The sequence below is a fragment of the Ips typographus genome, linkage group LG3 (genome assembly GCF_016097725.1).
Source record: "Ips typographus isolate SLU linkage group LG3, UJ_Ityp_2.0, whole genome shotgun sequence".
NCBI classification, from domain to species: Eukaryota; Metazoa; Arthropoda; class Insecta; order Coleoptera; family Curculionidae; genus Ips; species Ips typographus.
In genome coordinates, this window is record NC_138424.1 from 3351562 (window position 1) to 3375590 (window position 24029).

At 34.2% G+C, this 24029-nt stretch overlaps 1 protein-coding gene and 1 long non-coding RNA gene across 3 annotated transcripts in view; one reads left to right on the plus strand and one right to left on the minus strand.

Annotated features, from left to right (window-relative positions):
- LOC145726156 (limbic system-associated membrane protein-like) overlaps nt 1-24029 on the minus strand; it is a 64913-nt gene that overhangs the window by 20367 nt on the left and 20517 nt on the right. For both annotated transcript variants that reach the window (XM_081975122.1, XM_081975121.1), the window contains exons 3-5: nt 13211-13336; nt 12011-12211; nt 11338-11610 (exon numbers count right to left, since the gene is read on the minus strand). In XM_081975122.1, coding sequence (XP_081831248.1) covers nt 11338-11610; nt 12011-12211; nt 13211-13336 — 600 coding nt within the window. The remainder of the gene's footprint in view (nt 1-11337; nt 11611-12010; nt 12212-13210; nt 13337-24029) is intronic.
- Nucleotides 16894-18446, plus strand: LOC145726725 (uncharacterized). The gene is made up of 2 exons (XR_014177651.1): nt 16894-17587; nt 18073-18446. It is a non-coding gene; the product is annotated as an uncharacterized LOC145726725 (long non-coding RNA).

The window sequence follows — 24029 nt, forward strand, 5'->3', positions numbered from 1 at the left end:
TCACAGTTTATCGCTTGAAACGGACATGTTACAGCACCAAACTAACCACTTTTGATCTGAAAAAACAAGTACAAACAAGTCAAAAGGTAAATAATTTATAGTGACACGTTACTTATCATTATACGATTTGAACATTGGCCCGTCACATATTTCATCGATAATTGACCGATCCGAATGCCGCATGCATAAATTCCACTAACCATGCAAAACAGTCTAACGCAAACAGAGATTGGTGGAACCATGCCCAAAGTATGTCCATTTTGTGTTTTGGACCCATAACCGGGTGTATTACGTATTAATGGTGTTCATTTGAATTCTTGGTTTAAGGCCGAGGAATTAATTCCAGTACTGGACAATAAAAACAAATCGAAAACAGCGCAACACATCGCCATTGGATAATCCAGGAATGGGATTGTTTGTGGACCGCGGGATACGATTTAAACCTGAAAACCGGATTTGTTGAATTAATTTTCTGTTACATCCTGCCTGTAGCCATTATTGTTTGTTAACCTAATTAGTGTGACTGTTAATTTGCCAAATATCAATGAAATTACAAATTTCGAGTTTGTAATGGAGGTTCAAAAGACTTTGAATTTCCACGTTCTGAGAGCAATTTTTCGAATATACATTAAACAATACGGAAATTATATCGTAATAAATTATTCAAAATTGACTTGCGCTCGTATTGTAATATCGTTTTTCAAACAAAGATAATTGAATGAAACAATAAAGCCTGGTTATTCGTAAATGTTGCCGATTGCTAGAAAAGTGAAATTTGTAAAATTGGATTCATCGAAACCGACATTTTCCATATTGGGGCTTATATTGTTTGCCGATTCGGCCTCCACTTTATTTTTTCCATACAAAATGCTTCGTTTATTTATTTCGTAGACCATAGTTTAATTTTTAGAGTGTATTTTATTTAAATGGTCCCTTCAATTTTATATTTTTTTAATAATCATTATATTCTAGTTGCCAGTGCTGGATTTAACTCATTCACCGCCAGGTGATAAATTTTATTCTTAACATACATTACAAATTCCATTTTTAATCTTTAAAGAGTCATGTGACTTTTAAAATTAAATTTGATAATTGAAAATAATTACGTAACCATTTACACTTTAAAATGAGTCACGTGATTTTCAAAATAGCAGATGCAACTGAAAAACGATTACAAGGATTCTTCCGTGTTGATCTTAAAAAACAATCACGTGAACATTTGCTTTGTTTTTTGAGGAGTTAGAAAAAAGTATAAATAAGGAAAGTTGTAGGAAATTTCATCCTCTACAAGATTGTATTCAGTAAATGTAAATTTTATCGGTCAAAACTCAATTTGTGTTTTTTACTTGCTCTCTGATTCTTAAATTAGGTGAAATAACCATTTTGAACGTTTCGAAATTTGAAAAAAAATGGCATTTTTTGTCATAAATTGTTTTTGGAACCCTTTTAAAGGTTCCAATGCACAGCAAAGGGCATATTTATATTCAATAACATTAAATTAGGTAAAATAAGTATCCCGGTAACATGAAGAGCTAGAGAGGCGAGTTTTAACTCATTTTGAAGTATTTTTTATCCTTTTTCTAATGGCGATTTAGCGAAATTGATTGGAGTTCAAATAAAAAGTTACAACCTTTCAAAAATTGAAAAAATGAAATTTTTGTTTAAAATTGCAATTTTAGCAAATTTTCATTTTGCTCTAGAACGGTTCCAATGCACAGCAAAGGGCATAATTATACCAAAGAACCTTAAATTAGGGGAAATATAGGCAATAAAAGCACTTTAAAATTTTTCATTTTTCAAAAAATTTGAAAGAATGGGGGGGAATTATTAATTAATATTAGGAATCTTTTTTAGCTAATTTTTGAGAAACAGTATCTCGGTAACATGAAGAGCTAGAGAGGCGAGTTTTGGCTCAATTTGTAATATTTTTTATCCTCTTTCTTATGCCGATTTAGTGAAATTGATTGGAGTTCAAATAAAAAGTTCCAACCTTTCAAAAATTGAAAAAATGAAATTTTTGGTCAAAAGTGCAATTTTGGCAGTAGAAACAGTATCTCGGTAACATGAAGAGCTAGAGAGGCGAGTTTTGGCTCAATTTGTATTATTTTTTATCCTCTTTCTTATGCCGATTTAGCGAAATTGATTGGAGTTCAAATAAAAAGTTCCAACCTTTCAAAAATTGAAAAAATGAAATTTTTGGTCAAAAGTGCAATTTTGGCAAATTTTTATTTTGCTCCATAAGGCTTCTAATGCACAGCAAGGGGCATATTTATACCAAAGAACCTTAAATTAGGTGAAATAAGCGCAAAAAAAAGCACTTTCACACTTCACACAATTTTTCATTTTTCAAAAAAATTGAAAAAATGGGTGGGGATTAGGGGTCGTTTTGAGATACAGTATCTCGGTAACGTGAAGAGTTAGAGAGGCGAGTTTTGGCTAATTTTGTAGTATGTGTTTTCATCCTTTTTCTAATGGTTATTTAGCAAAATTGATTGATGTTTAAATAAAAAAGTTACAGATTTTCAAAAACTGGGGTTATTAAGCAAAAGGGTTCCAATGCACAGGATATATTTATACCAAAGGACCTTAATAAAAATAAGTTCAAAGTTTTTAACAATTTTTTTGTACAATTTTCTGATAAACCACGCAAACTAAATAGGTACGACAGTGTGTAACAACACTTTCTTGATCGTTCAACATTCTGAGCCGTCTCTCGCAAATCCCCATAGAGAATTTAACATTGTAGGTATGAATTTGTGTCGTAGTTCGACATTAACATGACGTGTATGGTCGAAGAGAAGTGCGATGTTTATCGGCCAATAATATTGCAAAATGCTTCCTAACATCGTTTGACCGATATACTCGCACAAATGGAACGTATTGATCCGGATGCAAACGACTTTGTTTAATTTGCTAAAGCTGCGCCGAGTGACAAGTAATTTTCGCTCAGCCATAATTTCCTTTAATATAAAATTACACTCGCATCTATGCCGAAGCAGGGGTAATTCCCCGACAACACGATAATTGTTTGAAGCGAGGCAGAAAATTCAATTAACAAATAACTATTAACTGTTTTAGCGTATTTTCGGAATACAGAACCACTAAAACGCGCCGTTTGATTTATTACCTTAAAAACACAGATAATGCCCCATAATCATTACTGCTGTGAAGTACAATTTAATTCGAATTTAATTAAACGATTTATGCGTCCGGTGAAAGGTTTTTACATTAATTTTCATGACTGTCTGTTTTGCATATTTTATGCGGTTATTTGAATTAATAGGTCAAAGTTTTGATGTTGTATGGCCGCCACTTTAAAAAATTACGAACCGTTATTGTTCTGTGGGTGACAATAGGTGAATTAATTAATTTTATATCATTCACAAATGACCAGCGGATTGAATAAGAGAAGAACATACATTTAGACCTTAATTTCTTGCTAGTCATAAAGAAATGTAAATTTTACGAAAATATTATCCCCTGATGCTAGAAGGATGGGAGTGACAGTATTATTTGCGGCGACATGACGAAGGTATACACGAATAACCAGTGTGGAAATTATTCAAGGGTTTATACCCATGTCTCTCATATTTTTCTCTACAGTCACATTCAATAATTGCATTAACATTTGAACGTTCATGTAGGAAAAAATGTCCGGTTCACTTTTTTTCATTTGGAACGGACATAAAAGTCAAGTTCGATGTGAATGATTTAAAAGTCCATTCTTTTGCTCCGGTTTTTTTCCTGCTGTTTTTTGCCTCGTCACGCACTTGCTACTTTCCACTGGATAAAATGTCCACCCTTTCCCGTGTCGGGACACGATTTGTTACCGTTTGTACACACCCCAGAGGATATCAAGCCTTTACGTGTTGTAAATTAGAGTCGGTCTTGGTGTGGGCGGCCGTTTAGCTTTACTCAAAATACTGTAATTAAGAAAATCTCTATAGTTTGGACGTAACGTTTTGATGTTTGTTAAGTTCCACTGTACTGTTTTTTTGTGTGGTTAATATGCTCAAACATATTGACAATAAACATTCTGACACCATTTTAGAAGATACAAATATTCATTAAAATAGCTCAGTTAACGTCCCAAAAATGCTACTTCCCAGGACTTATCATTTATTTATTTTTCTTTTAAAATAAGGTGCTCATTTAATTTTGAGACCTGCGTAGCCAAAAAGTAGGTAATAAACCGGGTGATCGTTATAATATACAGGATGTTCGAAAATGGTGCGACCAATAAAAAAAGTTTCATACTACTTTTTTGAAAGCTCCATAATAAAGGTTTCACAAGATTTATATTTTGGTTGTTCATCAGTAGTTGACATTTTTATTCCTAAATGCAAGGTAGTTGAATTCACCGTTATCATCTGTGTCATTTGTCAAAATGTCAATTTTTAAGGGTGTCACGCCCTAAAAACTGTCAAAATTGCCATACTTTCAAGGGTCTTTTCCGAAACGGTGCCAATTAGAGCAAAATGGACGAATGGACGGGAGGTTTGTGTTCCCCAGTTTGAAGTTAGTAAAAAACGTCATTTTAATTAAGCAAAATCCAATGTAGCAGGCTCAAAAATGCAAATTTGTGTCAAAATTCCGTTCACTTTTCAAAAAAATCGTCCATAATTTGCTTATTTGAAATATTCTGTATCCATACACCATATTTTAATTAAAATAGCTAATTAATGGGTATATCACGTGACGTTGAGCGGGCAGGTCTAAGTTACACCGTTTAACCGCTAGAGGTCGTCAAATTGACTCAAAAAACTATTCGTTGTTTTCCTTGAATATCCCAGGAATGCCTAAAGTTAGAGGTTTAAAATTTTTACCACAAACGCACCTTGTTGGATGTCTCGTTCAACAAAAACCACAAAATATCATAGAAAATTATACGAACTAATCTAAGTGAATTTCAATTTGACGTCACAGTTTATGTCGTCACTGTCCCTTCTTCTGGGACAGAGAATAGTTATAAGTATGTTTCGTAGTTAGGTTAGGTTAGGACTTTGTAGAAGATGGAAAAAGTGGAACGTCAAGATAAAAGGTCGGTTAAAATTTTTGTTTGTTTTTTGATTGATGATGGAAAAAAGTTTAATCACAATTAAGAGTAATTAATTGTGACTTTCTAAAATAAAGTGAAACATGAAAAGGAGACAAGTCATCAGAGTCAAGAGAGGTTCATTCGAAAAAATTTGGATTTATCAGACTGGTTACCTAAATGGCCTTACCTAATTGCATTTACAAGGCCTTTTTTAATATGTTTACACAATCCCTAATTTTGACTGTAGATAGGGCAGTAGATTACAAATCCACATCCTTAATCACTCTAACCTAAATCTTAACAGATTATACAAGAATATTAAGACTATATGTATTAAGATATATATTTTGACAGATTTTACATTTGTCTGTCAATCTTAGATTCATCAGAATCTGTCACGGACGTGGCAACTGTGACAACCCTGTTCATGGAGCTACAAAACTTACGTGAAAACAATGTAAATAAGTATAAATAAGCTGAATGACACTTTATAGCTTCATGAATGAAATTTTGGCATTTGTGCCATGTAACTGTCAGTTATGAAAGTAACTCGATCTGTCACTATCGTAGAAACTGTCAAAAACCTTGTTCATAAAGCTATAAAGCTACGAAAATTACTTGAAAACAATGTAAATGAGTATAAATAAGCTGAAGGGCACTTAGAATTTTGACGACATTTGTGCCATTTAAATGTTAATTTTAGACGCAGATTGATCTGTCTATCTGTCATAAACGAGAACTGTCAAGAAGCCTGTTCGTAGAACAAAAAAACGACAAAACCTATTTGAAAACACTGTAAATGAGTATAAATAAGTTGAATGGTACTTTACAGCTACATGAATGGAATTTTGACATTTTTGACATACAGCTGTCAGTTGTGAACGTAACTCGATCTGTCACGATCGTACAAACTGTCAAAAATCTTGTTCATAAAGCTGTAAAGCTACGAAACTTACTTGAAAACAATGTAAATGAGTATAATAAATAAGCTGAAGGGCATTTTATAGCTTCATGAATGGAATTTTGAATCACTATTTGTATAGTCTTTACAGATTAAACATTTTAGTTTATATAACATATTATTGATAAGATTACTATATTAAGAATGTTAATAATGTTACGGAATTCCTTACCATGATCGCTGCATTCTATGTGAATATTTTCTAAGGGCAACATTTTAGTTTATTGCGAAGAGCGGACTAAAAATAAACCACACCAGAGGAAGAGGTTAACAGAATTAGCTCGAGATTAAATGGCAATCTCGCAATTTTCAGCTAACAGCTTTTTCGCGTTCACGAGCAAAATTTCGATTAAGCTTTGAAGCAACTAATTTTATAACTTTAACATCACTCACTCGCCTCCCCGCGGGACCATCGGAAACTTGTTATCCATCGCCAGTATAGGGCGGTCATTACGTTTTCGTAATCACGATTCCGGCACCTGGTTTTACATTTAAATATTACTTTAGTTATACGTTAAAGATGCCGCGTATACCAATATTCCTAAAACAGGCAATTTCACCGCTGCCAGCGCATAATATCGCTTTAGTTAAGCAATCCCGCAAGCCGTTAAATTTTCCACAACCGGGATTGAGCGACTAAAGCATAAGGGCAGGGGCATTGTCTACTAAACTTTGGATATTGTTAAGTAAAGCGGCCGCGAAAAGCCGTTTAGTATTTTCTATCTTGTATATTTGGCTTGTTCTCCTCGTCTGAAATGTTTTTCATTTAGACAAAATAACACCACGGCGTGTAATATGCATTAAAATGAAGCGAACTTTGTTGTTACGTGTATGTGGTGTTTATCTTGAATTGCACAGCGTACGCTGGTTAACCACTTACACCAAGACGTTGTTTGTTTGGATTAAGTTTTTATGTTATTGCTTTTCTTAGGGCAGGTTAATCCGCCAGGATTTCAAATTACTGAACGAATCGTCACAGCTGGAAATAATCCAAACTTTAGCGAAAGAAAGGCGCTTGAATTAACTGGGAATGTATCCCAAAAGACATAAAACCACACTTGGTGTATAATTTCAAGTTTTGTGTTTTATAGAAACAAAAAAAGTCAGTGTTTAACAACCTAAATCATTGGCTTGGTAATTTAAGGGCCAAATGCAAATTTATTAATTTACCAACAATGGTTTGGAAAGGCATTATTCCAGGTTTGTGGCTTCGCGTGCCGGCGATTATTAAGATAAAAATCTGTGTTACCCTTTAGGTATAATATCCAATTATTGTACTAATATTTATGCTCTGTGGTTTAGTTAGCACATGAGTATTTGTAACACGGAAGACCCGGCCTAAGTTTCAGGAATTTCTAGGTCAAAGCTGAATTTCTACTGAAAAATTGCGGTTCCGTGATGTGAAAGTGAAAAGTACAAATGGCCACGGCCACTTGAAATATTTCAGCATGGCACCGTTAAATAACTGAACAATTAAAAAAAGCGAGTTTGGATATTTGCATGTGGTTTGGCATGCGGCCAGCTCAGATTTTCATTGCTGATACGTCGCGTTTGCGTTCGTGAACTCAAAGACCAAAAAGCTCGCCAGCAAATTGCGATTTGCCAAGAAACTTGGTTACAAACATCACGCTTCTTTTTTGAATGCAATTCCTTTGTCGTCTAATAACTCAATCTGCACTAAAAAGTTATTTTACTAAATTGTGTAATGCAATTTAATTTTATGATTTGTGGCGGATGGATTGTGTACCACTTGCCAGTAGATTGAAAACATTTAGTTGAAATTGAAACCAATATCCGGAGCATCAGATTCGACAGGGCTTTTGACGATTTCAATCACAGAATGATTAATGCAGTTTTTCCATTCAATTAATATTTGGACATGTACTGTAAAGAGTTTAAATGTAATACATAACTGTAATTATACATATAGGCTGTTCAGTGACTTCTGATTGTTGCGTCAAAATCACCAGTCAAAAACGTATGTCGGTGATTAAATGTGATATTTTTGACTGTCAAAATGATTATCGTGTTTTGTCTGTTTTGTATGTATTGTTTTGTATATACAGGGTGATTCCAAAGTTGGTGACTTCCTTTCACCTGCGAATAGGGCTTCAAAAAATAAGATTTTTTTTCCTTTGACGCTTTTTCGAAATATGAACAATAACGAAGATACAGGGTGTCAAAGTTTTACTGAAAAATAAACAAAATAAAATAGTAGTTTTCCTATTCAGTGTGCAAAGTTATGTTTTCCCACACGCGAAAGCAGTTAGACATAGCTTCAAGTGCGGGAAAACTACTTTGCACACGTGTTAGGAACAATATTTTTTCTACGAATGAAATATCTATACATTTTGTTTTTAATTTTTATTGATATTAAAAACAACAACTTATAACTATTTATTGTTATTAACAACATTAATGTTAAATGTACAGTTGGTCGCGTTTTTTAAATTGATCGCAGATTGAGCAACTGAAGGTAAAATACTGGTACTTGGAACTGCTTCACTTTCTTTAGGATTGAAGGTCAGAATTTTGTTACTTAATCCTTTTTTATAACTTGTGGATTCATCAATGTATTCTTCAGCTACCGTAGTCGATTTCCAACCCCCCAAGCGTTTTATGTCAGTGATTCCTTCTCCAGAATCGGCCAGGAACGTTGCCGATGATCGACGATAACTGTGCCCTGTGTAGAGTTCTGGATTTGGCAACTTCAAAAAAATAGCTATTTCAGAAGGCATTTTTCCAAAACTGTTTACTCCAACACTTTGCGAAAAACATTTACCCTTTCTGTAAACTAGGAAAAAACGATTGTTTGACTTTTTTGGACGTAGGCCGGTGTATCTTCTGTACAGTTGCAGGTAGGTTCCGTTATGAACTTCTTCTGATATTATAAAGTTTCTTGCTGTATGATTTTTGGAATCCCTAATTTTAACAATTATGAGGTTTCCTTTGTTTTCAATATCTGTAGTGGTTAAATTCGCTAGCTCTTCCCTTCGACATGCACCAGCAAGTCCGAATATAGTGGCAACTTTAATTAACAGGTAAATTTCATCTGGTGCGGAGTTCATAAAACTGAATATTTCTTCTTTTGTAAAAATTTTCGCCTTTTTAGGTTTAAAACCAACATTCTGCTTTTTCAGAAATGCAGTGAGCTTATAAAATTCACCGATATCGATGTCTCTTTTTATTTTTATTACATTTTTGAGCATTGAATACTTTGACCACATTGTGTTAGGTTTGAATTCTTTGCTTAAAGTAACAAAATACGCTAAAAGTACCTCTTCCTTTAAGGTTTTTATCCCCTTTTGTTCGCACCATTGGGTAAACAACTCGTACTGTTTCTCGTATTTTTCTCGCGATTTGAGAGGCAGCAATTGCAAACTAGCCATGTTGGCGGCTTTTAGAACATCTTCCGGAAGTTCATCTTCAGTGATATCCATTATTAAAATAGTTTTTTTAACTTAAATAAGTAAGAATAAACACTGTTGTAGACTTTAAATTGCATATAAATGCGTTGTTTGACAATGAGCTTTGGTTTCTAAGGAAACAAGCCTCATTTTCAAAGACAGAGACAAGGTGGTTTATTTACCTAAACTGTACGGAAGAATAATGTGAAAAAAGTCGTGTTTTTTATATGAAACCCCTGAATATTATTACATTTTTGAATTCTACGCAAAATTCTAAGCAGATTTTATGTATAATAGTCTATATAAAACCACTGTTGCAAGGTATAATCAGCATTTTAAAAAGTGTGCGGGAAAAAATTTTTCCCGCATAGTGTGCGGGAAAGTGCCACTTTGCACACACTTTTACGTATGCAAAGTAGCTTATTTGCAAACATTCGTAGAAAAAATAACTTAAGTTTAATTTTAACTAACTACAGGTTATTCCTTATCAACAGACATAAACAAAAACAAAAGATTTCAGCCGCCTTTGAACTAAGTTTTAATAATTTGACATTTTAAATTAAAACAGCATTTAATTTTAGGCACGCATTAAGACGGTTTTTATTTTTTATACTGGGAAACGGTGCGTCGTAGAAAAAAATAATAAAAGGGGTTTTATTTTTAGAATTGAACAACGAATTCAATAATAAATTTTATGTTGAAAAAAAACCAGTAGGGTACTATTTTTTTTCGAAAATGTTTTAAAAAAATTATACGCGCGCCACTGGTAATCGCAAGAAAATTGTTGTTTTATGGAAAATTTGCTTTCCACGTAGCTACTGACACCTACAAAATTTTGTTTAATTACTTGGTTATTTACTTTAAGTGGTTTGGCCAAAATCATTAAATTTTTATTTTTTCAGTAAAACTTTGACATCCTGTATCTTCGTTATTGTTCATATTTCGAAAAAGCGTCAAAGGAAAAAAAACCTTATTTTTTGAAGCCCTATTCGCAGGTGAAAGGAAAGCACCAACTTTGGAATCACCCTGTATTGTCTGTTTTATAACTTACGACAGGGGCTACAATAAATTATAGTATCTGACCAACCAAATCAATGTTTATATACCAACAATTAAACAATTCCCGGAAGGTTTAAAACCGTTCTCAGAGGCATTTAAAAGTCTGTGGAACTTTCAAAATGGTACTAGAAGCCTCTGCAAATTCTTCAAGCCACTTTTTACTGAAAATTATCTATGAAAAGTTTTGCTTTTAATTAATCTACATAACAAAACATTTCACTCTATAAATATTAAAATTAAATACGCTATCAACCTTATCGAAACTATAAGCATCGACCTTTCAGTTTCCTGTCTAAGAATTTCTCTTTTCTTATATAACTGAACATGACGTCAAATTTATTTCTAAAGGTTTAAGGGTTGCAGATATTTAGGAATTTACCGTACAATCTCTGCTTTGAAATATGGTAAAACTGAGGCTTGCTAGTTATTAAACTTTCAATAAGCTTGTAAAGCAGAATATTAAAGAATTTACGATGTATGTATACTCGTATTTATTTATTATTCCTTTGACCTATAAATTACTAAATGAATGTATTTACAGGCTAATTAGTGAACTTCCTAAAAGTGCTAAACAAATCCTGATCATATTCCATTAAGATCCCCGTTGGCAGGTATAAATTTTCACCCGGAAATTTACATAGCAAAGTTAAAGTGTAGGATTTCTAAACATTCGATTATTTATTCCAATTTGCCGTTAAACATGGTAGAACACGATCTTCAATTTGATTCAACTTGGAAGTTAATAATATTTGCTTGTTATTTGAGAAGAAACTTTAGACCTGTTTCATAGCAGCTGAAGGGTATACAATACACAGTAACTCGAAACTGGATTTTGGGTTTCTAAAGAAAGTTTAAATTTAGAAAATACTTACATAACACATGTAGGTGAATCTGTTCCTTTACATCAGTTCCCACCCCATTTCCGGCCGTACATTCATATATTCCAGCGTGATGTCGATCGACTTTGTCGAAGGTGAGCACTTGGGTGATGGCGCTCTGTTCCCCCCCCGGCAGGATATTGTTTTTTCTGGACCACGTGACTTTCGGAACTGGATTCCCCGACGATTTGCATTCCAGATGCACGGTCGATCCCTTTTTCACTTCAACACGTCCATTCGACGACACGTGATGTATCCTTGGCGGAACTGAAACCGAGAACGGAATGCGAAAAAGTGTTTTTGCCAGTGAAGGTCGGACGTGTAACCGACAAAGACTGAATGATGGGATTATGGTAAATGTCTGGGTAGATTCTGTGATTTTGAGATCTTTATTAATTAAAACTAGTACAATTACATACAAAAATCGTCGGTAATAAATATGAAATCTCATTACTGTTAACAAGAAATAGCATGAACAAAAAGGCCGTTAAGAAATTAAGCTGGAAATCCCTCTGGAAATGCATGAGCGATGATTAGAAGATTTAATTAGGACGAAATTTACGAGTTGGAAAAAATGCATTAATGAGCTTTGCTTTTCAGAATCTTGTTAAATTCCAGAAATAATAACGCCTGGTAAATATGAGTATAGAATTTGATGTAAACTTACCAAGAATCTCAACGGTGTGGGTGATTTCTTTGGGTTGTAAAGTGCCTATTTGGCAAACGTAATCGCCGGCATCTTGCGGACCTACTTCTTTGATCTCCAAACTGTAATCTGGATTTAGAGTTACTCGGGAATCTGGAGAAACCAGGGTTTTTCCCGCTGACAGAACGGCTATTCCTTTTTTCCACACCAGTACGTAGGGACCTGAAAGAAAGAAAATTGTTCCGATGCAGCCGGGAGGTAAACAATTTTAAAGTTTAAAATGCTATCTCCAGTGTATTCTCGATAGCAAAATTGGCGTTTCAACAAAAACTTGTACATTTACAGACTGTATAAATTTCACTCAAATTTTATATCAGCGCTTTCTGTTTGCGCAATTTAAAATATTCCAACTGCAAAAAATATACATCTGCATTGTTGACATACTTGCGTTTTCGGGAAATGTAATTCATTTCGGACAACTATTTGGTTGAAATTTCCGGGTGTAATTCTTTTGTCCTTTCGAAACCGGTATGTAAATGCGAAATAAATCGATGCGGGGGATAAAATGTGGATTTTCATCCCGGTTCTGGTGAAAATGTGTAAAATGCGAAGCGTTAATTTAGGCATCGGGCTTTTGGATAATTGATTACGTCTTATAATCAAATGTTTAACTAACTTCAACTAAGCTTAGCCAGAAACCAATTCGCAGCTTTGTTTGTAGTTTGTGATTGGTCAAAAAAAAGCAGCAAGCTGAAAGCTGCTTTTTTGACCAAACACAAACTTCCCATTCTGCTGTAATTTACGCAAATGCCGTACATGTGCACAACAGAATTAAATTAACTATGATAATCCAAAATTTACACTTTGCAGTACTTCTTTTTAACTGAACAGTCACCAAAGTAGATTAATTAAAATAAAAGTACAGATAAAATTTTCAGACAAGAAAATCTCTAAAACTTACCGTAACATTTTCAACTTTTAACTCTTTATGAACGTCGAATTTTAAAGACTTTTCAATCTGAAAACTTTTAGCCGTCCTTATTCCACTATATTCAGATTGAGGAAAAATAATAATCTTATTGCTGAAGTACTTACTAATACTGAATGAAAAGTTTCTAAACTTGGTTTATTAAAGAATCTGTAAGTTTTAATTAGGTTGATATTGTATGGATTCCCTCACCATTTAAATACAAAATTTCGTTGACATAAAATGAATTTTACCTGGGTTTGCAACTTCACAGGGCAGCACTACAGTGTCCTGGTCCTTCACTTTGAATACTTGGCTCTGAGTAATGAAACTAGGTTGAACAGCGGGTTCTACTTTGATCTTTGCTGCCTGCCACGAATCTGAAATCAATAATATTTTAATGTACTCTCTTTATAATTCGCATCGGGGTGGAATTTCTATATAAATAGCCGACGCAATTACATCCTGTCTGGTACAGGCAAAGCATGCAGATGTAACGCTTAAAACCCATCGCCGCAAGCAAATGGAAAACATCGTGAAAACTATTTAAAACGAGTTTCCTATCGGGTTTCGATTACTCTTCATTTCCTCTTGCTTCACACTGAGCACCCGCTTTGTGCTATACACATATTGATACAAATAATTTATTTCGTTTTGCAATTTTTAACATTTATGGGGAAAACCTTATCGCGATGGCCTCATTTGTCAGCGAGGGCTAACGTTAGGAAAACAAATTTCAAATATTCATCAAACTAATGCACGGATTTAAGCAATTTCGCCTGGAAACACGACGTATTTCACAAACATATCTCCGGTTTTATTAGAGCAAGCTATCCTTATGTTTTATGGTCTGTATAAATAAGATAGCAAACCATTTCTGTACCATCTTGACTTGCATTGTTTCGGTTTACGTTTTATTATGTATACGTGTCACCTGTTTTACTGTCATTGATTGACTATCTCGGTTGATTTTACAATAAAACTTTATATTTTTACTAAATTGCCGCACACAAAATTGATTCATTCAATCAAAAAGTTTTATAGAATTGTAGGTTGTTTTGGTCTGCTATTTTGTACGCTGATATTGATTTAGTTATTGAAAGATATAAGATTTCAACAATATCTGGACTAACTTGTTTGATTTCCATAATCGTCTTGACTAAAAAAAAAATAATTTGACACTAAATTCAACATTTGTTAATTGAAGTAGTATGTGAAGTATTATTTGGACAAAGAGTTTATCTAACCTAACCACAGTTTTAATTAAGTAAAAGTACCAGTTTTTGCTATTAAAAAATGTTTTTGTTTGTAATTCACAAAGTACCATAATCTGCTACTTAAAACTGACTTATTTTATATAAAAAACTACATAAAAAGAAATATGTTACTTTCAAAAAATGTTTAATAAGTTATCGTAGTCTTTGGGAGATCAACAGTCAAGTAGATGAGAAACTTTTTTTTTATCACAACCCTGTTCATGGGTTGTGATTGGTCATGAAAAAATAGCAGCTGGTTTTTCTTGGCCAATCATAAACTATAAACAGTGCTGCAAATTCATGATTTATGAAGATGCTGCCCATGTAGAAGTTAAACAGGGTCGTGCAGTTTATGTGTTTCTTTTAAGAGAAGTTACTGAATTTAACTGTTCTGTACATGTACCTTTACTTTAAATCAAAACATTGTTGAAAGTTATCTAGGCAACACAGTAACTGGTGACAAGATCTAAGCAAAATGTCTTTCTTTATTTATATCATAAATTAACATTTTGAAATGCTTGCACCACTTTTATGGAATTACTAGAAACATATAAAATTACATCATAGTTTTACAAAAGTAATGAATGTGAGATGACTCGGCTGTTAAAACCAAAACGCATCGCGAAAAGCAATTTTTCACCTCTACGTTATTAAATTACCTCGAGAACACTTCTTGGATATTAAAAGGCAAACATTTGTTGTATAATTTTGCGAAGCAATTTGCAGTGCAAAAGCTTTCAGTGAAGTATGTAGGTTTACTTGAAGAGGTTGTTATTAAGAGGAATGCACTGTTATTAGTTTCAACTCCTAGGAAACAAATTCAATATCATCATCCCCTAAATCAAAATATTTACATATTAGGTGAACATACTTACATTTTTCAGTAATAAGAAACTGACCTACTCAAATTCCATTAAACCACACACCAAAAATTAAGACCAATCAAAAGCAATCCTTCAGTGAGTTTTCTGGCTTCTAATTCAATAATACGACCGCCATATTAATAACTGATAAATTAATATTAGGGTGGCTCCCCTTTTAGAAAGGACCATTAAGATCCACCTCGATTTCAACCCCTTTTACCCCTCTCCCCAACTACTTGCGCCTAAAATGACTGGAAACTGAATCTTTTATTATACTGAACAAAAGGTGGAACTTTTACGCGAACCAGAGACGCCATGTTGTTTTTGAAGACAGTTGGACTAAATTGATTCGTAATATGAATATTCAAAGGGCGGAGTTGAAATTGAAGTTATGTTTCTGGTTAGGTTTGCCCGGGCTGGAGATGGTTTATTATTGTTTTCCTTGCACAAGTGCGTGATGTAAAGGATTGTGGCAGTAAAACTGCAGCAATTTCAGTCCTGCGGTTTAATTTATTCGGGCAAACACCGAAGAGATAAGGGAGCAAATTATACGCCACATTTCACTTGTGGGTGTGTATGTGTACTCTTTCATTTGAGCCTTTATTTATCTTAAAAGGCCGACGGGTATAATTGCTCCATTATCTGAGATATTCATCTCTACACGCTCTAAACGTATCAATTTATGTATCACCACACCCACGTGGCTCGTAAAGCTTTTTCCGAGCTTAACGTAGGAAAACCTAAATTTCTGAAATTTCTAGATAAGAGATCATCCACTCAATCCAAAATCCAATTTCAATTCGTATTCACTGCAACACCGAACGCTAAAAATACATTGTTTTCAAGAAATCCGGAACTTGAAACATAAAGAGGCAAATTTGCAAGGATACACAGTTTGTGCGCTTTTACGGCCGGTTTTATTGTCCGGATTTTTATTAGGTGCGGTTGAAACTTCCGATGGATAATCTCGAATATGGCCGTCTGGAAGTTCGGCAAACAGCGGCAACTAAAGCAAAACTAGTTTTGTAGTAGATTTTCCACTGTAACTTGCTTACTTTGAAATTCCATCAGGAATCCTAAACAAACACCGGCTTCATTATTTAGGTAGCTTTCATTAGCAAGTTTTGTACTAAATTATGATATTTTGAATTATTATTGAATGGGTTTCAGTACATGAGAGTAAAATTGTTAGGTTGAAAAAATTAATGAGATGTCCACATGTAATATTTGCATAAACCTTAAACGAACTATAATATTTTATACTTTGATTCGCCAATCTAAATATTACAACAAGCATAGCTAAAAATTAGTATAATACTACAAATGTTTCAAATAATAATTTGATGCAAATACTATTGTATTTACAATTTAACGGTTTAGTGCATGTTGGACACAGAATACACGTGTTGGAGAAGTGTATTGACTTTATTAACCTAACCTGACTGATAATTTTCCTGTTAGAATTAAGAACTTTCACCGAAAACTAGATATATATAAAGTTTTAATCAATTTGTAGTTAATTGAATTAAGTACTTACTGAGAAAGCTTTACTGCGATACACTTTATGATATTGACAATTCGCTTTTTATCTACTCTTCATAGCAGAATTAATCTTTTAAAAGCCAAAGTCTCCGGAGCTTTTCGACTTCGACACTTTGAATAATTAAATTTAGCGACAGAAAAACAAAAAGACGGTGATAGATTGTCAGGTGACCTGCTATGCTGATTTTTAATTCATACATAGCGCTTCACGAATCGTTAATAAACTAAACAAGGACACCTTTGCATAATGAATACAGGAAACTGGAAATTTATGCTATTTGTGTTTGTTTAACGCTCCTGTTTACATTCGACGCTGTTTAGTTACTGGTCATTTATATATTTGTATAATGTTGTAAATTGAAAACTGAATTTGAATTTTACAAACTGTTATTAATTAATGTTGCGTCAGCTGCACCAGGCATTTAATTATTATAATGTGTATGTAAATAGTTTTTTAAGTTCTTTTTAGTTTATTTCCTCATTGTTCTCAATCACTCTACAGGTAATTCCCAGCCACTAAGTGGGTAATACATTACGGTAAATATCCAGATTACTAAAACCGCAAACTTTATTCATAAAGTCTAGAAGGAAGTTATAATGACTCGAAAACTTTGTACTTTATTTATTGCTTGGAAACTTGGAACATAAAATATTTAGCAATTTCAAGTATGACAGTTCACAGCTTTCCCTCTATTTCCATCATCAAAAATCATTAAGACAATGATTGATTGATTGAGGTTTGATCACAAAATTTGTTTTAAAAGTTTTTTTAATGACTGAAAAGGAGGGCCAAATTGTATTTTAATCGGAACCACCCCACTTTCCAATTGGGGCTCCGCCTCCCGGGACCACCCTTGTAGGGCTTTCACGTGCAATTGAACAATAATTAAATGTCACAACAAATACAGATGCCCTTTGTACGATTACCTGTCAATGGAAGGGAAATGAGAAGAAAAGGAACGATAATTACGTAAGTGGAGACCATTGAATTGTGCGGGCCAATCTCCACCATCTTTTTTATTGTGCATAAGGGGACATTTCGGTATATTGTCGCGACGGGTAGTTTCTACATCTGTTGAAATAGGACACCTAGGGAATCGGCCCTTGTCCTCGGATTGAATTGCTTTTTGATTTCGTTAAACGATAGCCGCCCTAAGTGGGTTCTTTATGTTGTCACTATATCCGAAAAACGATGAAGGTAGAAAACGCCCTCAGATCCTAATATTTTCGACCTCAATGCACATCACAGATCAGCTTATTTCAAAAAGCAGATAAAAGTTAGTCAGGTTACTTAGGTTTGGTTAGTTATCTATTGAAATTATACTTAAACTTTTGATGAGTAGGGTTATACAATCAAACTAAGAAAAGAAAATTAAACAGCAGAATCAACTAGACAAGTGATGGACACTCACATCCAAATGAACCTAAAACGAGAGGTCTATGATAATTTTGCAGGTGACAACGTACGGCTTGAAGGTGGTTTAGAGAGCTATGTTGGGGATAAAGATAAAGTAAGAAATCAAGAAATTAGAAGAAAAACCAGAGTTACAGACGTAATATTACCAGTGGTTGAATTCAAGTGGAGCTGGGTAGAACAGTGAAAAATAGACCATCAGGGTTGTATTTTGGTGTCTCAGGAAACAATCAGAAGTAGAGGTAGGCCACAAAGGCAGGCAAAGCTGATTTCGGATAACCCCAGGCTGTCCCAAAGGAGCTGTCCAAAAATGGATGCGAAAGGCTGAAGAAGAACAAGAAAAAAGATTTTTCTGAAATTTATTTTAGGTTAGGTTTGTATATAAAACAAGTAAAATGAATGTAGTTAAAACTTGCGTATGACTTTTTGAGCCCCAAGAAAAAACCATTTCCAACAAATACAAATTTTAATAATTACGTTGATCCATGCAACTTTTCGTTTGTATTTTCTTGCCAAACGTCATTCTTTTCCTCTTTTATGACATAGTGAACTTATAATACGATGGGCAACAAGCTTACGTGACACTAAAATAAAAACAGAACCAAGTGTCAATGTTAATATACTCTGTAAGTGAATATTTCATGGGACCTGGGAACAGAATTCGAGTCGTGGCACGGCCAGATTTTACAATTCAATCCGGTCCCAAGGGCAACAAAAATAAATCAAAGTTTGCGGGCGAAAAATTCTATTTTCCCTTGCATTCATTGCTTATATGCGTTTTGTTCCAATATGTCGTATCTGGAGGATGCAGCAAATATTCCTGCCAGCGTCTGATATATGAGAGTCGCGGGTGTATTAGTTCCGAGTTGAATATTTATGGAAATAGTCCGATGGGCCAGGATAAAAATTCAATTTCTTTCAGTTTTCTCCGTCATCATTTGCTTGTGAGCTAAATATATCAAAATTACATCTGGTCTCCGACTATTTATATACTTTATGTCATAACCTTTAGCGTAGCCACTCTAAAATCCATTCAGAGTTGCTCGGTAAAATCTGGTTTAACATTACACTTTCAAATGAAATCCTTAGATGATGTTGACGGATCGACGCTTTACATTTTTATTACGTTCCTTTTAGAACTTGAGCAAAAAAACCCGGACGATACGAGTTCAAAACACTGTCGGGAAATTATGTGGTCGGGGCCCCCCGAACGAAAATTCTCTTCCGGACCTGCATCCATTGCTCTTCTGTAGTCGAACGGAGATATATTTTTATTTTCGGGCAGTAAAGTATGATAACGCTTTAAAGGGTTCGGCGCGAAACCGTAAAACCGTATTATTGCAAACAGTAAGGAGGAATGATAAAAACGGGCATAAAACGTTCCAAATGAAGGGTATGGGCTTTTTTATTTACTAAGGGACGCAAAACAATGAAAATGGACCATTATTCCTTCTTTTATAACACTTTACTTAGCCTCATTTTACTTTACATCATTTTTGTTCTCTCATTTAAAATATTTACAAAAAATGAGCAAATACCTCCAGTTGTTGATAAAAAAAAGTATAATCAGAGATCAACTTTTCGTTTTTAACATAAAATGTACTATTTCAATGAATGTGACAGAGCTTGGACTCTCATTATGTTTAGAGTAGGATAAGCAAACACAAATTACTTACAAGATACATTTCCAATTAATCGGGGCCTTTAAACTGCTGTAAGAGCACGTTGGTTCAACTGGAGGGAGCATTTCCGAAGGGCTTGTTTGTCATCGGCGCAACCCTTAAGCCCTTGAGGGAGCCCGACTCACCACCGAAGCTTAAAAGCTCCCGGTTTACAAGTTCACTTTTAAAGCTTCTTCTCTCTTACCGAAAGGATTATTCTATAACGTAATTATTTAATTGCTCCGCCGGTAAATCGGGAGAATCGTCCGTCTGCTTTCTTAATTACTTTCCGAGTTTTTCCAAAGGATAAACACGAAACGCGACTTTAAAGCGAGTGTCCCCCTCATTAACCTAATGAGACCATTTTTTGCTCCTGTCGTCAAATACAATGTAAAAAATGATGCAAATCTGTTCCCTCGGGGAATGGAAAAAGCCGCTTTTTTGCATTTATCTCAGATCAAATGAAATTCTCCGGTGAGAAATGTCCCTTAATTTGTTGTTTTAATTTTCCTTGAAAGCAAAGACGCTACAAGTCTTCTAAGCACGTCGCGATCCTTACAACTGCCCTATTATTTACGAGACAATTTAAATTAACAGACAACTATTACTCAAATAAGTGCGTTGTTTTATACATATCTACTTTGTTTTCAAACCTTCCAGACCTTTTCAGAAGATTCTAGAACTTGTCAGAATGTTTTAGAGCCTTTGGCAACGTTCCCAAACCTTGACAGAAGCTTCTAGAACTTGTCAGAATGTTACAGAGGCTTTGGCCACGTTCCAAATTCAGATCTTTGATGAAGCCTCTAGAACTAGTCAGAATGTTTTAGAGCCTTTGGCAACGTTCCCAAACCTTGACAAAAGCTTCTAGAACTTGTCAGAATGTTTTAGAGCCTTTGGCAACGTTCCCAAACCTTGACAGAAGCTTCTAGAACTTGTCAGAATGTTACAGAGGCTTTGGCAACGTTCCAAATTCAGATCTTTGATGAAGCCTCTAGAACTAGTCAGAAAGTTTTAGAGCCTTTGGCAACGTTCTAAATTCAGATCTTTGATGAAGCTTCTAGAAGTAGTCAGAACGTTTTAGAGGCCTTGGCAACGTTCCCAAACCTTCCAGACCTTGACAGAAGATTCTAGAACTTGTCAGAATGTTACAGAGGCTTTGGCAACTTTCCAAATTCTTTCAGATCTTTGTTGAAGCCTCTAGAACTAGTCAGAATGTTTTAGAGCCTTTGGCAACGTTCCCAAACCTTGACAGAAGCTTCTAGAACTTGTCAGAATGTTACAGAGGCTTTGGCAACGTTCCAAATTCTTTCACATCTTTGATGAGGCTTCTAGAACTAGTCAGAACGTTCTACAGGCTTTCGCAACGTTGAAAAACCTTTCAGATCTTTGATCGTTTAACGTTAATTACACGTTAATATTAAATCATTTGGCATTATACTCTCTAGTTTTTAAATTTTGTTTTTGCAGTCAGAAAATAAGAAATAAAATAAGGTATAGGTGTCACTTTGAAAAAAAATATAAACATTTAGTTTCAAATTATTATGTATTTTAAACAAATTATATGCACTAGTTATTCGTCATAACCTTTCTTATCGATCACTGTGATTGCGTTACATTGGTACCCTGTTCCTTGAAAACATAGCTGTATTTTTTTTCTCTTCACACTGATTTCCATCGAACAGCCTCTGTCTAAATTTGGTTCATATTTTTATGACAGACATTAGGGACAAATTCTCTTTTTTTGACAAACTAACTAATGATTACAGTTCTTTCATTTAAAAATAGTAGCCCTCCACCAGGGTTTGGTAATAAGTAGGTCAGTACTGTACAAAAGTGAAAATTGAAGGCGGTAATAAGTTTTTTCTTAATTAACGCCTTAAAAATTATTTTTTTAAAGAAATTTATGCTGATATTTCTGAATTTGTTATTAGCAAGTTCCAGTTGTCTGTGCACTTTGTCACGTTTAGCCTAATCTAAGTTTGACACTGAAACTAGCCAACAACTTAAATTACTTTTGTAAAGTTTTAATAAAGTCGGTTCTGAGGCTTGATGTTTACCCCAGTTAATCGATTTACAGACGCCTTGCATGCAACTTTTCTGATTCTATTATAAATCTTCATTACAAAACTTTTGCCAAAAAGTCCGGCCTGGTAGCACTTTTTTCGCATTTTCTAAAGAGACACACCATCAAAAAATAAAAGTGTTTTTCCCAGTTCATCAATAACGATAATCCACCTTTATCTGGTAATACGAGCTCGGTAGGAAAATAAACAGGTTACATCCTAATCTCCTCTCATGCTTTCAACCGCGTGTGATTAATGATGAGCATGTGTCTGGGAGTAATATGCATCCAGGTGCGGTTGCATATTTACACAAAGCCTGACTTATATCTAAGTTAATGACATTGAAATGTTTGTCGTTCGGGTTTTTCACAAGACCACAATTTTCTTGTTTGCCACGTTCATTAATCATTCAGTCGACCGTAAAACACTCTTAAAAATGCATTCCAAAAAAGGGAAAACACTTAATTTTTTTCAGAGCAATGCTAAAGCACCGAGATGGAGTGCATTTATAATTATTTCGAGAGCAGGTTGTTTTAAAATTACTTCCAAAATTATCGCTTCCAGTTGGGCCTGGAAACTTTCCGAATATTTGGAAGATAAGTAAAACATTCGCTAACTAAATTTGAAATTTAATCCAGTCCGAAGTTTGTACTTCAAGTTATACTGGAGGACTCTAGTCAAGTTCTACGCAAAAAAAAACAGAATCTACTTTATTTAAATCTGCAGGAATATTTATTAAATTTATTTCATCATTTAGAGACTGTTTTCCATTCCATCTACACCATTTTCACATGTAGTTTAGAAAATATCACTTGGATTTTAAAAATATAAGTTGGATTTCAGAATCTATAACTTAACGTATTTCATTATCGTAAATTTGGTTTTAGAAAACGTAAGTTGTATTTCAGATTCGTCACTTGTAATTCAGAAAAGGTCACTTGTATTTTAGAACGCGATATTTCAATTTCAGATTTTTTTGTGTTTCTATGTGGTTATTAGTTCATTGTCTTTTTTTTAATATCACTTTAAGCAAAAAAACCCGCTCATCGGGAGTGTTAATTTAAATAAAATATACAGGGTGTCCCGTAACTATATGACAATCTCTCGGGGGCTTACTGGGGAGGTCAAAATAATACGATTTGTTCATATAATTTTTTTTAAAGTCATTCTCAAGGAAAATATCGAGCCCCAAAGAACTGCCTTCCAATTAACGTTTTTGGCCGTAACTTTTGAAACACTTTGTATATTGTAAGGATTATTGGATTTAATGTTTTATTGAAAGATAGTTTCTATTTGAGATGAAAACCAGGTATCTCGTCTTCAAAAGGCAGGAACTAACTGGACCTAAGACACAATTTGCTTAAACTTTGACAGCTGCCATTATTTTCAGCTGCAAACGCCATTAATGTATATACTTTTGACATTTTTATCGAAAAATTGTACTCTTCCTTTATTTCGATAAAATAAACGGTTTTCGAGATAAATCGATTTTTCATTGAACTGCTTAAACCACAATGTTATTAAAAATATTCGTTAAACTATTGACTTTTTTTGCTCAACTTTAATTTTCTAAATTACAAATGACCATGTCTAAAATCCAACTGCTCTTTTCTATAATACAAGTGACTAATCTGAAATACAAGTGATATTTTTTAAATCCATCTTATGGTTTCTAAAATTCAACTGACGCTTTCTAAACTACATGTGTAAATGGTGTAGTTACACCTAAAACAATTGTTTGTATATTTTTGTATAAATATTATAATATTTAATGTCTACTTCTATCATATTGTTAGCAACTTTATTAAACTTTCAAACTCTCTCACCCTACACATCATATTATAGCAGTTTCGTTCGATTCTGTCGAACTTAACTTCCTTTTCCAATATTTTGAGCTTTCCGTTCGAAAGCTTCGAGACAATTACTGTACCGAACGTTTTTCACCCCTTTATTCGTGACTCGTCACGTCCGACGATCGACACGACAAACTCCAATACGTCCGCCATATAAAATAAATAACTTAATAATAACCGGTTCTTCGACATAAAACTTGATACTTTTGGATCGTTATCGGTAATCCCTTTAGAAATGACGTGAACAAGACGTTTGAACTGCGCCATAAAGTTGGTTTTTATGAGCTGGTATAACGCCACAATAAAACCTTGTTAGGCAGTACGTTGTTCTATCCAGAGTAAATCAGGTTCTCTATTCGATCAAATAGCAAAAAAAAAACACCTTGCTCAGGTCTATTGATGGAATGGCTTAATCAAAAGA